Source organism: Hylobates moloch, unplaced genomic scaffold (genome assembly GCF_009828535.3).
Source record: "Hylobates moloch isolate HMO894 unplaced genomic scaffold, HMol_V3 SCAFFOLD_12, whole genome shotgun sequence".
Taxonomy (NCBI): domain Eukaryota; kingdom Metazoa; phylum Chordata; class Mammalia; order Primates; family Hylobatidae; genus Hylobates; species Hylobates moloch.
Genome location: NW_026652287.1, coordinates 71,536,646 through 71,553,994, shown reverse-complemented (window position 1 = coordinate 71,553,994; position 17,349 = coordinate 71,536,646). Strand labels below are relative to the sequence as shown.

The 17,349-nt window shown below is 38.9% G+C and overlaps 1 protein-coding gene across 3 annotated transcripts in view; it reads right to left on the bottom strand.

Moving 5' to 3' along the window:
- The window catches only part of LGR5 (leucine rich repeat containing G protein-coupled receptor 5), a 149,497-nt gene that overhangs the window by 79,633 nt on the left and 52,515 nt on the right, over positions 1-17,349 (bottom strand). For all 3 annotated transcript variants that reach the window (XM_032170741.2, XM_032170742.1, XM_032170743.1), the window contains exon 2: positions 1,797-1,868. In XM_032170741.2, coding sequence (XP_032026632.1) covers positions 1,797-1,868 — 72 coding nt within the window. The remainder of the gene's footprint in view (positions 1-1,796; positions 1,869-17,349) is intronic.

The window sequence follows — 17,349 nt, the reverse complement described above, 5'->3', positions numbered from 1 at the left end:
ACTATCTTTTTAAAAACTGGCCTTGGAACAGAATTAATATTCACCTCATGAAGAAAGAGGAGTTATTTTGAATGAGTTGGGTCACTGAGGGAGGAAATCTATTAAACAAAGTCCTTGGGGAAGTGAATTATTTATTGATTCAGCTTGTGGTCTAAAGTTGAGGTGTGTGTTGAGGGAAAAGGGAAGCATTTTGCCATGGGATATTATAAGGGAATTAAAGGGAAAAGGATAGGAAGGGCATACCTTAGAAATATGGGGGTAAACAGGGCTATCTATTCTATATTAATTGTGGCAGTATAGGGAGAACAAGACGGATGTAATTTTTTAAAATTCTGCTGTTTGAAAATTATTTAAAATAACCTTTAAAAATGTTGACTAATGTCAATGAAAATCTGTTACCTTTTTCTTAGGGAGTTAACATGTGTAAGAAACTCCTTTTACATATTTTGCTTTCTCATTAGTTCATTCATTAAAAATTTACAGATTATTTATTATGTACCAGCCATGACTAAGACAGACATTGTTCCAGCTCCTATGAAGGTTAAATCCTAGCAATGGAAATGTTCTGAGACAAAAGAGAAGATGGAAAAAAAAGGCCTGGGACCTAGAGTGAAAATCCATTCCATGAATGATAAAACCTTCTATACAATCTAGAAATCTAAGATTCCCTACCATAACCCTTGATATCAATTTGATCACATGCAACTGATTTCAGTAGTAAAACAATAGCATTTCATAAAATATAATGCCATCAAAAATAAATATAGATAAAACTCCAGAGGGAAGAAATTTCAAAATGTTATCCTCTTATTCTCTTGAGAAAATGATCAACATAGTGTAATTTGGTTATGAGGAAACATTCTTTCCACCTCCCATGGTGGATTCTGTGGTGCATTAACAATTTAAATTAGTCCCCAAATTGGACTCTGACTTCAGGATTTATAAAGAAAATATTTTCAAAAGAGGTCATTACCTAAACAATTCCTTTAATCAACAGTCAGAGGATTGACTCAACTGATGGTGCCAAACGTTCTACACTAGGGCTATGATGGGTTATCACTTCCTTATCCCCATCATTCAAAAGCGTAAGAGGATCAAATGAATTTTTAAATGCAGATTTTTGATTTATACAGTTCTTTTTCATCTTCTGAAAAGTGGTTACTAGACTTAATCAAAATTCCTCTGTGTATCATTAACTAATTTTAGCTTCCTCCTTTTTTAGTTTTTATTTTTAGTATTTGGAAGAGCCCAGTTTTAAATCTTCTGTGGATTTCACATTTTTCTACTGAAGCCTTGAGGGAAGCTAAATTTAAAAGTAGGGAAATAGTAATTAAAAGTGATTAGGACAAGAAGTTTTGGTGCTATGCAATGTGGACTCAATTCTCCCTGTCACAAGCCGAACCAAGCAGCAGTTTTTGGTTTTGATTATAGCTTTACTTGCGATTTTAATAAACATGAACCAGTATTCAAACTTTTAATATCCTGCTGCTTAACTATTTCCAAAGAGCTATCCAGCTCTTTTAAACAGGCTTTGTTTTAAAATTTTAATTTGTTTGGCTCAGTCTCACCTTAGAAAGTTGTAGCCTTATGGTAAACTCTTTTATAAGTTGATTTCCAGAATCATAAGCAATTCTATTTTTGCCCCCTCCCAACTAAGTGTTTCCTCATGTTCCGAAATTGTTGGTGCTGACAGGTTTTCTGCCTTGTTTTATCTGGTTCCCACAGTAAGTATGAGAGACAAACACAAGAATGTGCCCAGTGTTGACTGGATGCATCAAGACTACAGTGATACTTACAACTCCTCCAGGAAGCGGAGACTGGGCAGGGGATTCGGGAGCAGCTGACTGATGTTGTTCATACTGAGGTCTCTGGAGGGGAAAACAGACAGTGTGTGAGGAGCGGCGAATGCCACCACAAGGAAATCCAGCTGTTCAATTCACACATTTCCAAACAATACAGTAAAATGAACTCATTCCTCTGCTTGACAAATGAATCGCTATCTACATCTTAAATATTAATTCCTTTTCTCCAACATTCCCCGCAACATCATGGGCTCTCTATCAAGTTAGAAACCCTAGGAGGAACTTACATGGAATTCAAAATGATTTAGACCATTCATGGGCATGGTTGTAATTCTTTATGTTTAAAATTATGTGAGTAGGACAGCAAAGGAAACAGACATAACTCAACTCTAGACGTAACTCAACTTTGTGTCTTGCTTTAAATTGTGTGACAAAGAGAAATGTCTTCACCATGCAACTCTAGAAGTCCTGTTTCTCTGGGACTTTAAGCACCCTGTAAAAACAAATGTTTTGATTCAAAGAAATTAAAAAAAAAAAACAACAACAAAACAAGACAAAAAGCCTATTCCCTCCTTCTAACATGTTCCTTTTGCAGGTTCTCAGATTGCATTAAATAAGTGAAATGAACCATAAAACGAGGGTGTAAGGTGATCCTGCTCTGTAGCACACTTCCTGCTGGGCCTGCACAGTAGTTCCTGGCACAGGAAACAACAAGCCACTTTAAGCAGAACTCAATCAATTTTTGTTTTAAACGAAACTCCGTGTAATTACATTTTATTCTGTGTTTTTTTTTTTCCCTATTTCTTTACTGTCTCTTACATAACCCCACAGCATCATGGGTATATGCCCTCTGGATCTCAGAGGCCAAAAGACTGACAGCTGGACAGATTCTAATCAAGACCAACTCAGATTTTATGTAGTCAGCTGAAGGTCACTTAAGAAATGACTTGTTGCACGAACCTGAGGATTCAGAACTTATGGCATTGGATTCTCAGACCAGGCCTCCATTAAAATTTATCTTGAGAAAAGATAATGAAGTTCTTTTCAACTTGAATTATTGATTTTATTAAAGTGGACACATCCATTGCACCTAACCAGCTGATTTCATTCACAATATAACTTGGTTCTTTTATCAAATATTGACTTTACATCAATGACGCTAAGAATTGAGGAATCATTCACTCTTTGCCTTTAAAAAGTCACAATAATGTGCAAAGAAGAGAAAATATTTTATTAATTGTTTCAGAGTATGGCACCACCCCCAAATTGCTGTTAATTTTATTATGTTAGTGAACAGTAAATAATGAAGCCAAGTAAATGCTACGTTCTTAAGCTAAGACTAGACAATGCCATAAATATAGACTAAAATTTTTTTGCATTGTCCATATTTCAAAAATCTGGATTTTTCTGGCATTGTCTAGATAAAAAAGTCAAGTAATTGATAAACAATTTCATTTTTTTTGCAAACATTCCTGTGAAATAGTACAGTCATTAAGTTCACTGAACAGCCATGTTTTAAACTGATCAATGCAGTTTCTGGATTCCTCACAGTGATTATAGAATCTCTGCAAAGACTTGATATTTCTCAGAAATATTCACTTTTTAAAATTTGATATCCTACTTATTTCCTAAAAGGATCAAGGTGGTTTGATTTTGGGGCATGTCTATTGGTAACACAGATCAAACCAGTCTCAACACCAAGACATGTGGTGTGGAGAGCATAGATTTTCTCTCATATTTTTCTGTGTGATGTGCAAATCACTTCAGAACAAACATTGATCTTGTTTATCTGCAGAAAGCTCTAAATAGAACATAGTCATTTACATATTAAGGTGATTCATGAGCACTCCACAGTATTTTTAGTATTTGTTACCCTATTTCAAGTACCTGGAAGTGAGGCTTATGTAAGCATTCACTGTCTGGTTCCCACCTGAACACTTTTTATGGTGGAGGAGACTAGGGCAGCAGAGAAAGTGCCGGCAAGCCTGAGAAGAGCGTCTTGGGTGGGAACCTAGACTTTCCCATTCACTAGCTGCATAATCTTGGGAAAACTAACCTCATTATGCAGCCTTCCTTATTTTTGAACAAGGGTGTCTCTATGTTAATAGCTTGAAACCCTATGATTAGCCATTTCCAATCAGAAGGGAGTGACTTAATTCTTTTCTTAAAAAGGAAAGTACCTGGCTGGGCATGGTCGCTCACGCCTGTAATCCCAGCACTTTGGGAGGCTGAGGCAGGTGGGTCACCCGAGGTCAGGAGTTCGAGACCACCATGTCAACCTGGCTAACACGGTGAGACCCCATCTCTACTAAAAATACAAAAATTAGCCAGGTATGGTGGTGGGCACCTGTAATTCTAGCTACTTGGGAGGCTGAGGCAAGAGAATCGCTTGAACCCAGGAGGCAGAGGTTGCAGTGAGCTGAGGTTGTGCCATTGCACTCCAGCCTGGGCAGCAAGAGGGAAACTCCGTCTCAAAAAAAAAAAAAAAAAAAAGGGAAAGTACCTATCTATTCCAACAGGAATTAATTACTTTACTGTGCTACCTGACATATCATATTGTAATTCCTTTTAGACGATGACCTAGTACTAGAAAACCAATCCCTTGCCACCTGTTTTCTAATACAGGCTGTTTTCTTTTAAAAAGCCTCTAGTAGTTTTATAAACTTGTAGCAGAAAATAACTTTTAATAGCAATGGTCTAAGACCAAATGAAATGGGCCTCTAAAATAAAATTCAAAATGGGCAAGGTAAAAATTACTTTGCCTGCATTTGCTTTTTTCCCTTCTGTGTGCACTTTTGCATTGATGTTAAAATGTAATTATGGTTCTCCAGCTCAGTGTATTCCAAACTATCCACGGTGAAAGACGAAATTTTTTAAATTTCTAATTTGCTGTGGACTCACACTATTATAAACTATAATAAAAATTGATTACTAAAAAGGTGAAATAAAAATACAAAGATATACAAAATACAAAGCTCAGTATTTTATTATGTGATTTAACAGAAATAGTTAAATGACTACAAAAGTTTCCAGACTTTACTCTGAAATTCTTATCTTTTGTGGATCAATAAAAACAGCCGTGGCCTGGGGTGGGTCCTTGACTTCTCTTTGGTGAGCAATGCTCCTCTTGCCTTCATATCAAGAATGGTGAGGCTTAAATTACTTCTAGCCTGCTCATCTTTGACTTACCAATGATAGAATTAGAGAATGTTTGGCTGTTAGAGAGGACTGAAACTCACCAGGGTGAGAATGCTCATTATAGATGAGGAAAATGAGGCTCAGTGAGGTGAGGTGGCCTCTAAGTTTCAGTGCAATATTTAGGGGGAAAGCCCAGGCCTAGAACCTACGTCTAGGCCCTAGGGTTTTTTGTTTTGTTTTGCTTTCTTTATTTTTGTGTACCACCTTTCTAATTTATGCAAAATATCTTCATTCTGACCCTTAAATTATTTTTAAACCACTCCTTTTATTTTTCTATAGCATTTGGTCTTTTTGACTCCTGGTACACATATAACCTTAGCAGCAAATGAGGGGTCTTAAAATAATTTCCAAGCCTGTGCATTATTTACTCTTTAAGTAATTATTTTAAAATGCTCTGTTTTTTTAAACCACATCTTGCCCATGATTCAGTTTCCTAAAAATTGGTGAAGCCACATAATGAATTTCTTGATGTTTTGTCAAGATGTAGAAATTAATTTTGAAGAACTGGTCACTATGTAAAAGGATTTTGTAAGAAATGGATGATTGATTTCCGTTGTGACAAGATGGTCAAATAAGTTAAACCATTCTGCCCTGTCTCTGATCCATCTCTTATCTATGCCATATTACTGATCACATCTGGAAATCTAGACTAGAGATTGCAAATTCCATGAGAGCAGTTATTATATATAGGAACCACCCCAGGAGCTTTAAAAAATGTTGATGTCTGGACTGGCACAGTGGCTCACACCTGTAATCCCAGCACTTTGGGACGCTGAGGTGGGAGGATTGCTTAAGGCCAAGAGTTTGAGACCAGCCTGGGCAACACAGGGAGACCTTGTGTCTACAAAAAAATAAAAAATAAAAATAAATAAATAAATAAAAAATTAGCTAGATGTAGTGGTGTGTGCCTGTAGTCCCAGCTACTTAGAAGGCTGAGATGGGAGGATCACCTGAGCCTGGGAGGTTGAGGCTGCAGTGAGCCATGGTCACACCACTGTACTTCAGTCTGGGTGACAGAGTGAGTCTCTGTCTTAAAAAATGTTGATGTCTAAGTTTCATCCCCAGGATTTTGGAGTTAACTGATCCAGTGTGGGCACTGGAGTTTTTAAAAGCTTTTCAGGTGACTCGAATGTTCAGCCAGGGCTGAAAACAACTGCCTGGAGTAACTCTAAATTTTTAGGCCAGTTCTCTGACCTCTACAACTCGAAATTGAGGAAGCTTAAGATGATTAAAGTACTGTTTCTTATGGGTTCCTATGGGTGCCATCCCAGCAGATAGTATCTTTCGCTTAAAAATGTTTTTGTTACTTGCAGCTCTATTTTTTTTTCATTTTACAGATGTTAACTGAGCATTAATGTGGTCAGGTTTTATTCTAGGAACATAGTGGAGAATATATCTGAGTCATCTTTAACTTTTCCCTTTCCCACCATCCCTACGTCCATAAGCCCCCTGGTGTTAATTGTATTACAGACTTCGCTTCTGGATCTGGCCCCTCTTCTTTCTTCTTGGCTGCCTTTGGTTAGGCCCCTGTACTGCTGAAAACTGTTCTGCTCTCCATGTTTACTGTGTCTCCTCATTCTGGGTCATCTTCTACACCATGGCCAGAAAAGTCGCCCTGAGAATTCTGTCTGATCATCACTCTACACAGAGCCACTGCTACCCAAAAAGGAATGCAGCCCCTCAGGTAGATGAATTAAAAGAGGGCTCCCTCTCCTGAGGGGCTGAAGAATTAAAGAAAATACCCTCTTTCTCCTGGGGTAACAGCTACAGAGCAAGCAGGATGAATGGCTTGGCAAGCAGAGTTCGACCTAGAGTTTAGACCCCATGAAGGAGCCTCTGTGCAGGATACAACCTGCCCGACGGTAGCCATACAGGACAGCGCTATCTGAGAACTTCTGCTAGCTCCTGCCTCTGGGAGGAAATGATGCCCAAACTCCTTAGGCTCTTAACAATCAGGTTTAATGTGGGTTTCCATCTTGATCTCATGCCACTTTCCTCCATGCAATGTGTGATCTAGTTACATGGAAATTCTTACCGCTTCCCTTTGCATGTGTCTTTACACGTGTGGTTCTCTTCCCTGGAATGCATTATCCTCTCCATTTCCAAATTACCACTCCCCCATGTCTCTTCCAAGGCCATTCAAGATCTAGTTCAACAGACCCTTGACATTCTGACACAACCTCTTATCTTTCCATCTTCGTTGTTCTCTATTTCAACCTCCAGTCCTTTGATACTTCCTGTATCAAAGCTCATCTTAGCCCCAAAACCTAGGCTGTTGATCTCCTGGATCACCATGTCACCAACACTCTCAATTCCCTAGCCCCTGTCTTTTGTTTTACTTTCCTGGAAAAACCTCAGCTCTGGAAAAACACCATGATTCCTTTATCTTCTCCGTTATTATCCCAGGATACTGAGTGCTACCAGAAAATAAAAAAACCTCATAAATGTGCAGATCGGTGACTATAAATTCACGGTCTTTGTGTGTTTGTAAGACCAGTGCCCAATTCTGTGCTTTGCTGTTGCTCAACTTACTCCCATGGGAACTGCTGCCAGCCTTTACCACTTGCCTTGAACCTCTTTATCAATGAGTACCCCCATCATGCTCATGGGGCACCTGTCCTCTTACTGCATGGAAATAACTGGGATTCTTTGGACCACCAAGGATGTTCTCCTTTGTCCCCTGCTTACCATACCCATACCTTCCTCCTTATTAGCCTTCCTTATGGATCTCTTCCCCTTTAGCATACTACAGCACATTACTGTGTGCTATGGACTGAATGTTTGTGTTCCCCCAAACTCATATGCTAAACCCTGAATCCCTAAAGTGGTGATATTTGGAGATGGTGCCTTTGGGAGGTAATTAGGTCATGAAAGAGGAGCCCCCATGATGAGATTAGTGTCCTTATAAAAAGAGACACGAGAGGGCTCCGCTGTCTGCCACTTAAGGATACAATGTGTGTAAAGCAGAAATGCTAACCACTACACTATGGAACCATGTTAAGGATAAATGTGAAGTTGGTCAACTCAAAACTGAGGGAGCTGACCCCCAGAGGACACTGGATCTGCTGGTACATTGATCTTGGACTTCCCAGCCTCTAAAACTGTGAGATATATGTTTTTGTTGTTTAAGACACCCAGGTTATGCTAATTTGTTGTAGCAGCCTGGACAAATGGCTATACTGCCTCTAAGAGCATGAGGTATAGAACTCTTCTGAAATAAAATGCTCTTGGGAGCAAACTCTCTTTTTGTTTTGCTCACCTTTCACAATGATTGTTTTTACTTGTAATTAAATTTCCCTTTTCAGTTGATCCTATTTGTTTTCTTTCCTAGGGATTCCTCAAAGATTCTCATTCATTGAAAGGTGCCCTTCTACCCCCATGCGCAAGTGCCACTAACTGCTGCTTCTCCTCCTCTTTTTCTTCTGCTCCCCTCTTCTTTTCTCCTTCTTTTCTCTTTCTTCTTCTAAAGTATGTTTCCTATCATTTCTATGGATTTGTTGTGAGGGAGATGACTAAAGTAGGTACTTTGTTCATCATCTTAAAATTCGCCATAGTTGAGATTTGGTATTTGAATCAGTGAACAAGGAAGTCCTTTCTTACAGTGTTACTATTTTAAAAAATTAAGGAAACAAAAAATCGATGCTCTTTCTTTAATCTCTGCCACAGTTAAGGACAAATATTTGCATCTTTAGCAGCACAGTGCAATTCCTATTTCTTCTAAGTACAATCATTTTAAATTTGTCTTTGGAGATCCAGTAGCATTCAGCTCTCTGCCAGATACCTTTGATAACAATGGATCTAGGCTGGAGCCACTCCAGCACTTTTTAATCGATTACTTTTCAAATATACTTCTAGAGATAATATAGTTCTTGTGAATCTCAAAAGACAAGGTGCAGACTTGAGTAGCATTTTATTATAGAATGAATAGTATTATTTCCAGGTACTTTAAAAATGTTATCATTTTTAACTCCAAAACACTGTATCCTTAAGAATATTTTTTATTGAAGTATAACATATACAGGAAAATGCATAAATTCTGTGTCCAGCCTGATAAATTTTTCTTCCTCCCTCCCTCCCTCCCTCCCCCCCCTCCCCCCCCCCCTCCCTTCCTTCCTTCCTTCCTTCCTTCCTTCCTTCCTCTTTCTCTCTTTCTTTCTTTTCTTCTTTCAACTAAGGTTTCACTCTGTCACCCAGGCTGGAGTGCACTGGTATGATCATGGCTTACTGCAGCCTCAACCTCCAAGTCCCAAGTTATCTCCCCACCTCAGCCTCCTGGATAGCTGGAACCACAGGTTTGCACTACCGTACTTGGCTAATTAAATTTTTTTTTTTTTTTTGTAGAGTTGAGGTCTCACTATGTTGCCCAGGCTGGTCTTGAACTCCTTGGCTCAGTTGATTCTCCCACCTTGGCCTTCCAAAGTGCTGGGATTACAGGCATGCCACTGCGCCTGGCCCCTGATGAATTTTCACAATGTGAACACACCTCATAAACTAGCACAAATCAAGAAATAGAATATTGACATCACCTCAGAACCCCCTCATGTTCCCTTCCATTCATTGCTCCCCACCAAAAGTAACCATTCTCCTGACATCTAACATTTTATATTAGTTTTGCTTCTTTTTAATCTTTCTGTAAATGAAATCATTTATAGACATTTTTGTGTCTAGCTTCTTCACTCATTATATTTGTTAGATTTATCCTTATGTTGTGCATAGCAATTGTTTATTCCTTCTTATTGCAATATAGTGTTTCGTTTTATCATTACACCACAATTTATGTACCCACTCAACTGTTGATGGAGATTTGGATTGTTTTTAGTTTGTGACTATTATGAACAGTACTGCTATAAATATTCTTAAACACATTTATTGAACATTCATATGTGTACATATTTGTTAGGTACATATCTAGGAGTAGAATTACTGAGTATTGGTGTATGCATATGTCTGCTTTAATAGATAACTGCCAAATAGTTTTCTAAAGTGGTTATATCAATTTATACTCCTGCAAGTAGCCTATAAGAATACCAATGATTTCATATCCAGTAGTTTCCATTTGTTGTCACCAAACTCGTTATCATTTCTCTCTCTCTCTTTTTTTTTTTTTTGTTGTTGTTGTTGAGATGGAGTCTTCCTCTTTGCCCAGACTGGAGTGCAGTGTGATCTCAGCTCACTGCAACCTCCACCTCCTGGGTTCAAGTGATTCTCCTGCCTCAGCCTCCTGAGTATCTGGTACTACAGGCATGTGCCACCACGTCCAGCTAATTTTTTGTATTTTTGGTAGAGACAGAGTTTCACCATGTTAAGCAGGATGGTCTCAATCTCCTGACCTCATGATCCGCTGGCCTCGGCCTCCCAAAGTCCTGGGATTACAGGCATGAGCCACCATGCATGGCTTTTTTCTCTTTTTTATTTTAGTCATTTTGGCATGTACAGTGATATCACATTGTGGTTATAGTTTGCATTTTCCTCATGTCTCATAGAGCTGAGCATCTTTTCATATGACTTTGACCATCAGGATACCCTTTTTTTGCAAAGTGCCAGCAGAACATTTTATCTTATTTGATGACCTTTGAATTAGAAGTAAAACATACTTGCTGTAACAAGTGAAACTATACACTGATATGTAAGGAAAGGGCAAATAATCTTTCTTTTTCTAATATTACTCTCGTTTTCTAATATTACTTCTCCTGGGGTTTCAAAGGAATTCTTTTGAAAGAGTTAAGAGTGTAATAGTTAAAAGTGTGTATTCTTTAGATATTTTGTCGTAGTTTGAGTCCTGGCCTTGATATTTCAGAGCTGAGTAACCTTGAGCAAGTTATTTAACATCTTTGTACCTCAGTTGCCTCATCTGCATCATCTGTGAGATAGAGATAATACTATCTACTTCATAAAATTGTTATGAGAAATGTTAAAGTAAAATTAAAATGGAGACCAGGCCTGAAAAATTTCTGAGCAAACAAAACCAGCTAGGGCTTAAAAGTAGCCTTCATCTAGCTTAAATTGCAAATATAGGTGGAACTTGACTGGGGTCACACTGCAGATATAAGCTAAACTTAACTTGGGACATTTCTGGTAAATATTTATGTTGAACAGAAATTAAACTTAACTCTAGTCAATCATAAGCAGCCAACTAAGATATAATTATGTGACTAAGAACTTCCCAAAAAAGTACCCCCAAACGGATAATTATGTAACTGTAAGTCAATCTGATTTCTTTGGTTTACTTTTGCATCTTCCCATAAATGCTTGCCTCTGATATTCTGCACTGGAATGCGAAACCTCTGTTGCTCTGGTGGTCCCCAACTCATGAATTACTTCTTACTCAAATAAACTCTAAAATTTTGCTGTGCTTTAGATTTTCTTTAAGTTTGGTGTCAGAAGTGGGATTCAAAGGAGACCCCCCCCCCCTCACCGCCCCAAACCCTTGGGCCATGCCACTGGGTGTATCAAGGAACCAGGCAAAAGGTACCTGCTGAGTCCATGGAGCTCACTGCTTTCTCACTGCATCTGGAGGTCCTGGTTAAGTCCCTCTTAGATTTCAAGCTCCACAATTTGCGTCCTGAGCTCTCCAAGTTTATCTGAATCATTTTATTCCCTGTTGGACCCAGAGATCAAATTTGAGTGCTTGACATAAACTAGACTAGGTCCAGTCTAGTGCACTAGTTTCCAGAATAGATCTGGAATCCAGATTGGGATCTGGAGGTTAAACTGGGTATTCAATAGGAACTAGACTGAGTTTGTAGCTGGAAGCCTCAGGTAGATAGAATTTTAAAAAGAGAGGATATAATGGGTTTGTCAATATCTAACGAGTCTGGGACTCCTCTGCTGGGAACACAAACAAATTTTATATTTAGAAATTATAGACCCCAAACTTGTGCCATTCTAGAAAAATAGGTGTGCCTACAAGAAATAATTTGAAGTTGCAGTGGCCACAATGGCGAAGTTTTAATCTAGATAAAATTGTTCATTTATGGGGCATAATGGAAAAGAATGGATCCTAAATACCTCAGAAACAATGGCATGCATTTTTTGATTGGTATACAGAGGCTTACAAAGAACTAGCTGATCCAAAATTGCCTCTCTAAAAGACTCTTTACTCAAGCCAGGTGCAGTGGTTCAGTGGTTCATGCTTGTAATCTCAACACTTTGGGAGGCCTCAGTGGGAGGATTGCTTTAGCCTAGGAGTTCAAGACAAGCCTGGGCAACATAGTGAGACCTAGTCTCTACAAAAAAAAAAAACAAGGCCGGGTGCGGTGGCTCACGCCTGTAATCCCAGCACTTTGGGAGGCCGAGGCAGGCGGATCATGAGGTCAGGAGATCGAGACCATCCTGGCTAACATGGTCAAACTCCGTCTCTACTAAAAAAAAAATACAAAAAATTAGCCAGGAGTGGTGGCAGGCGCCTGTAGTCCCAGCTACTCAGGAGGCTGAGGCAGGAGAATGGCGTGAACCCGGGAGGCAGAGCTTGCAGTGAGCCGAGATCGTGCCACTGCACTCCAGCCTAGGCCACAGAGCGAGATTCCGTCTCAAAAAAAAAAAAAAATCAAAAAATTAGCTGGGCATGGTGGCCCATGCCTGTGGTCCCAGCCACTCGATAGGCTGAGATGGGAGGATCACCTGAGCCTAGAAGGTCAACGCTTCAGTGAGCTGTGATGGCACCACTGCACTCCAGCTTAGGTGACAGAGCATGACCCTGTCTTGAAGAAAAAAAAAAAAAAGCTTATTTACTAAAATCAAATAAGACAACTGAAAAGCTTAAGCAATAAATTGAGGGCAAAAGTAAGGAAATTATGTGGTAACTGATGTGACTTTGTTTCCTGCCTTTATTCTCCTCTACCTAATTATTCTAAATCCACAAACTCATTTGTGAAACTATCTCTTTCTCCTAAACCTACTAATCCTTTTGCTCAATTACATTTTTATCTGGAGAATAAAGAGAGAAAGGAAGTTAAGTAAATGCCTCATAAAGTTAGGCCCTCGGAATACCCAGGTTTGGCTCCTATAAATAATTTTACTCCTTGGTCAAAAACTGAACTAAGAGCCATAGCAAAATATTTTCCAAATTGCAAAGAAAATCCACAAAAATTTTCTGAGGAATTGAGAATCCTCATAGGAGCCTATGACCCTGTGTTTCCTGATTTATATCAGTTTATACACATAATATTAAGACCCAGAGATGTACACAAATGGATAAAAAGAGCAGGATGGGATAAGCCTGAGGAAAGGACTGCTGACTCTTCAATAGTTACTTCTAGGGATGGTAAAAAAAGATGCCAGAAAAATAGCCGAAAAACTGCTGGAAATGATCCCTATTGTCTTCCCACAAAAGATTGGTCCATTATTCAACCATGTATACAAACAAAAAGAAATAAATTAGTTTCTGATTACAAGGCTAGATTTGTTAAACATTCTGGTCTTAAAATACAGCAGGAAAAATTTCCTGCTGAAACTGAAATAGCTCTTACAGCCTTATTCATTCATGGGCTCTGACCAAAGCTTGGTGACCTGATTAAAAAATGAAAGATTGAATGGGAAGTTACTGATACAGCTGAATTAGTCATCATGGTTGAACATTTTTAGAGAACTTTAGAACAAGAAAAAGGTGAAACGCTGAAAGAAAAAATATCAAAGGCTTCTATGTTTACAGCTGCAACAGCTACAGGGACAAAGTCTAAGAGGGCCTCTTCATGCATACCATAACTCAAAATCAAGAGGTCCTGAACAAAGAAACCCTGTACCTTAAGATGTCTGCCATCATTAGAAACAGTCAGGCCATTGGAAAAAAGATTGTCCACTCTAGTGTCAGTCTCTAACTTCCTCTGTTAGAGAAAATTCCCAACGGTTTGACTCTCGAGACAATAATTAACATGAATGGGGTTCTGAGGGATTCTCTGGTAAGTTACTTCCTATAATACCCTTACGTTTATAAGGAAACTCAGATCAAGATCAATGGGGAGTCATGTATACACAGTGTTGGTGGATACTGGAACCACCTTATCCACTTTAAACCCCACCCTAATAAACCAACACATCTCTAGGAGTGAAAAAATATTTCTGTGGTGGGGGTTTCAAATCAAGTTCAGAGAATTCCTATGTCTAAACCAGTTGAAATGCTGAACTAGATTCAGAGAAGCATGCCTTCTTACTATGTGACACCACTCCAGTAAAGATACTGGGATGAGATTTGCTTTCTAACCTGAGAAGACACATAAAACTCTCTTCAGAAGGAGAAATAACCCTAGAAGTCTCTGATCCTCCTGAACCTAAACTGCTTTGTTCTTACGAGTTGGAGTTGATAACGTTGAAAGCCAAACTTATAGCAACCCCAACCTTTCTGGGGTACCCCAATGTCTGTGGGCTTCCTCCTAAACTGACAGAAAAAATTATAAGTCCTGAACCTATAAATATCCAACTAGACCATTCTAAGCCATTGCCTAAATTTCCCCATTTACTCCTAAAGTTAGAGGCAATCCAAGGACTTTCCCCAATTGTAGAGGAGTTAATGAAACAAATATTTGTAATTACTTGTACTAGTCCCTATAATGCTCCAATTCTATTATCTAAAAGAGCTAATGGATGAGGTTGGAGATTTGTTCAAGACTTAAGTGCAACAAATGCAATTATAATTCCAAAATTTCCTGTGGTTCCAAATCCTAGCACTTTGTTATCTAGTGTGCCTACAGCTGCCAAATGATTCACAGTGATAGATGTCTGCTCTGTCTTCTTTAGCATTCCACTTGATAAGAAGAGCCAATACCTGTTTGCCTTTATTTGGAAAAACCAGCAATACACCTGGACTGTAATGCCACGGGGGTCCACTGATGCCTCATGTTATTTTTTTCAGGCATTACACCAAGACCTGTCAATCTCACAATTTCCTAGAAATTCTACTACTATTTAATATGTAGATAATTTATAGTCATGTTCTTCTACCAAATAAAACTCTGTCATAGATTCAACTTCTTTCTTACAACCATTACCTTACAAGGGACATAAAGCTTCTATGGAAAAACTTTATTCTCTAAAGAAAAGGTCTATTACTTAAGACATGATTTGACTGGAAAGAGAATTTCCCTCTCACCTGAACAAAAAAAAAGTCAATCTAAGGTTTCCCTAGACTCATGACTAAGAGATAATTAAAAGGATTCCTTGGATTTGGGGATACTATAAAACTTGGGTCTTCAACTTTTTCTGTTGGCATCCCCCTTATATAAACTTACAAAAAATCTGTCTTAAAGTCTGTATTAGTTCATTTTCACACTGCTATGAAGAAATACCCAAGACTGGGTAATTTATAAAGAAAAAGAGGTTTAATGAACTCACAGTTCCATATGGCTGGGGAGGCCTCACAATCATAGCAGAAGGCAAAGGAGGAGAAAAGGCATGTCTTAACATGGTGGCAGGCAAGAGAGCATGTGCAGGGGAACTGCCCTCTATAAAACTATCAGATCTCTTATTCACTATCATGAGAACAGCATTGGAAAAACCCACCCCCATCATTCAATTACCTCCCACCAGGTCCTTCTCATGACATGTGGGTTTTATGAGAGCTACAATTCAAGATGAGATTTGGGTGGGGACATAGCCAAACCATATCAAAGTCTTTGCTATGGGAAGGTAATCATGAACAAACTCCCCATCAAATAAAACTGGCCTTACAACAGCCTTTAGCTTTAAGGCTCCTGAATTATACAAAATGTTTTACATTGTTTGTTTACAAACATGATGGTCAGGCCTCGGGAGTCCTGGCTCAGGAACACAGAGAAAGAAAGCGACAGATTGCTTATTAGAGTCTCCAGTTAGATCTAGTGGTCAGAGCATATTCAAGTTGTCTGAAAATAGTGGCAGCAGCAGCTAAATTAGAAGAAACCTCATCTGACCTAGTGTTAGGAAATGAAACTTTACCTACGAGTTCAACATACAGTTAACGTTTATTAGATTCCAGTCAGACCCAAGCAGACTAACATCTTATGACATCTTTCTCCTGTAAACTCCAAATCTCCATCTCAAATATTGTAATCTCTGCTTAGCCCTGTCACTCTGCCTAATGATGGAGAAAACCATAAATGTGTGAGTGTGGTATCACAACTATTGACCCCTCACATTGATTTATGGGACATTCTATTAGACAGTCCTGAATTAATACTTTTTGTTAGGGGTCTTATGCCAAAAAATATACAAAGGAGATACGAAACAGAATATGCTGTAACCACTCAGTATGAACTAACAGAAAAGGGAACTCTTTCACAGTTTAAGTTAGCACAATCTGCAACATTATATTCTCTTACTAGGGCTTGTCATGTAGCCAAAACCAAATAAGTTACTATTTGATTTTTATGATTTTTTTTTTTTCTGAGGCTGGGTCTCAATCTGTTGCCAGACTGGAGGATAGTTGTGTGATCATGGCTCACCAAAGCCTCAATATCCTGAGCTCAAGTGATGCTGCCACCTCAGCCTAAGTAGCTGGGGACAACAGGCATGCACCACCATTGCTATAGTCCCAGCTACTTGGGAGGCTGTGGTGGGAGGATGATGACCATTCCATGACCTGTCTAATTTTCTTCTTCTTTTTTCTGTAGAGATGGGGTCTCACTATGTTGCCCAGGCTGGTCTCAAAGTCCTGGTCTCAAGGGATACTCCCACCTCAGTCTCCCAAAGTGCTGGGACTGCAGGTGTGAGCCACCATGCCTGGCCTAAGTTAACATTTATACAGACAATAGATACACTTTTGGTGTGGTCCATGATTTTGGAGTGTTATTGAAACAAAGAGTATTTCTCATTTCTAGTGGAAATCCCATCAAGAAGGGTCACAGGTAGATTAATTTCTTTCAGCTATTCTACTGCCCTGATGGGTTGCTATTATTAAAACTGAAGCTCATATTCATAAAACTAAACCTAAATGTTAACGGAAGGGATTAGCAGACCTTCATGCCAAGTTGACTACCACTGAAATTGTTAAAATATGCAATCTGTACGAACTCTATAAAGTCAATTCAAATCAAATTACTTATGATCATTTGTTCAATAAACAATGCTTGCACCTGAATTGGAACAACAAAAATGTTGTCTAAAAGGATGCAAATTTAATGCTAAATAAGGACTCACCAAGAGCTTGGATAGCTGCCCAGTCCTTCCTGAGGCCCTGAAAATGCCACTCTTAAAAGTCCTGTACGCCATTACTCGTCATTGTATGGATTAAATGGTTCAAATTGTTAAAAAGTACTGGTGGGATGGTTATTCTAAAACAACAAAAATGTTTTATAACCATTGTGTGGCTTGTCAAACCAGTAACCCCAGAAAGACCCTTAAAGATTCAAGTGGTATATTTCCATCACCTGCTGGGCCA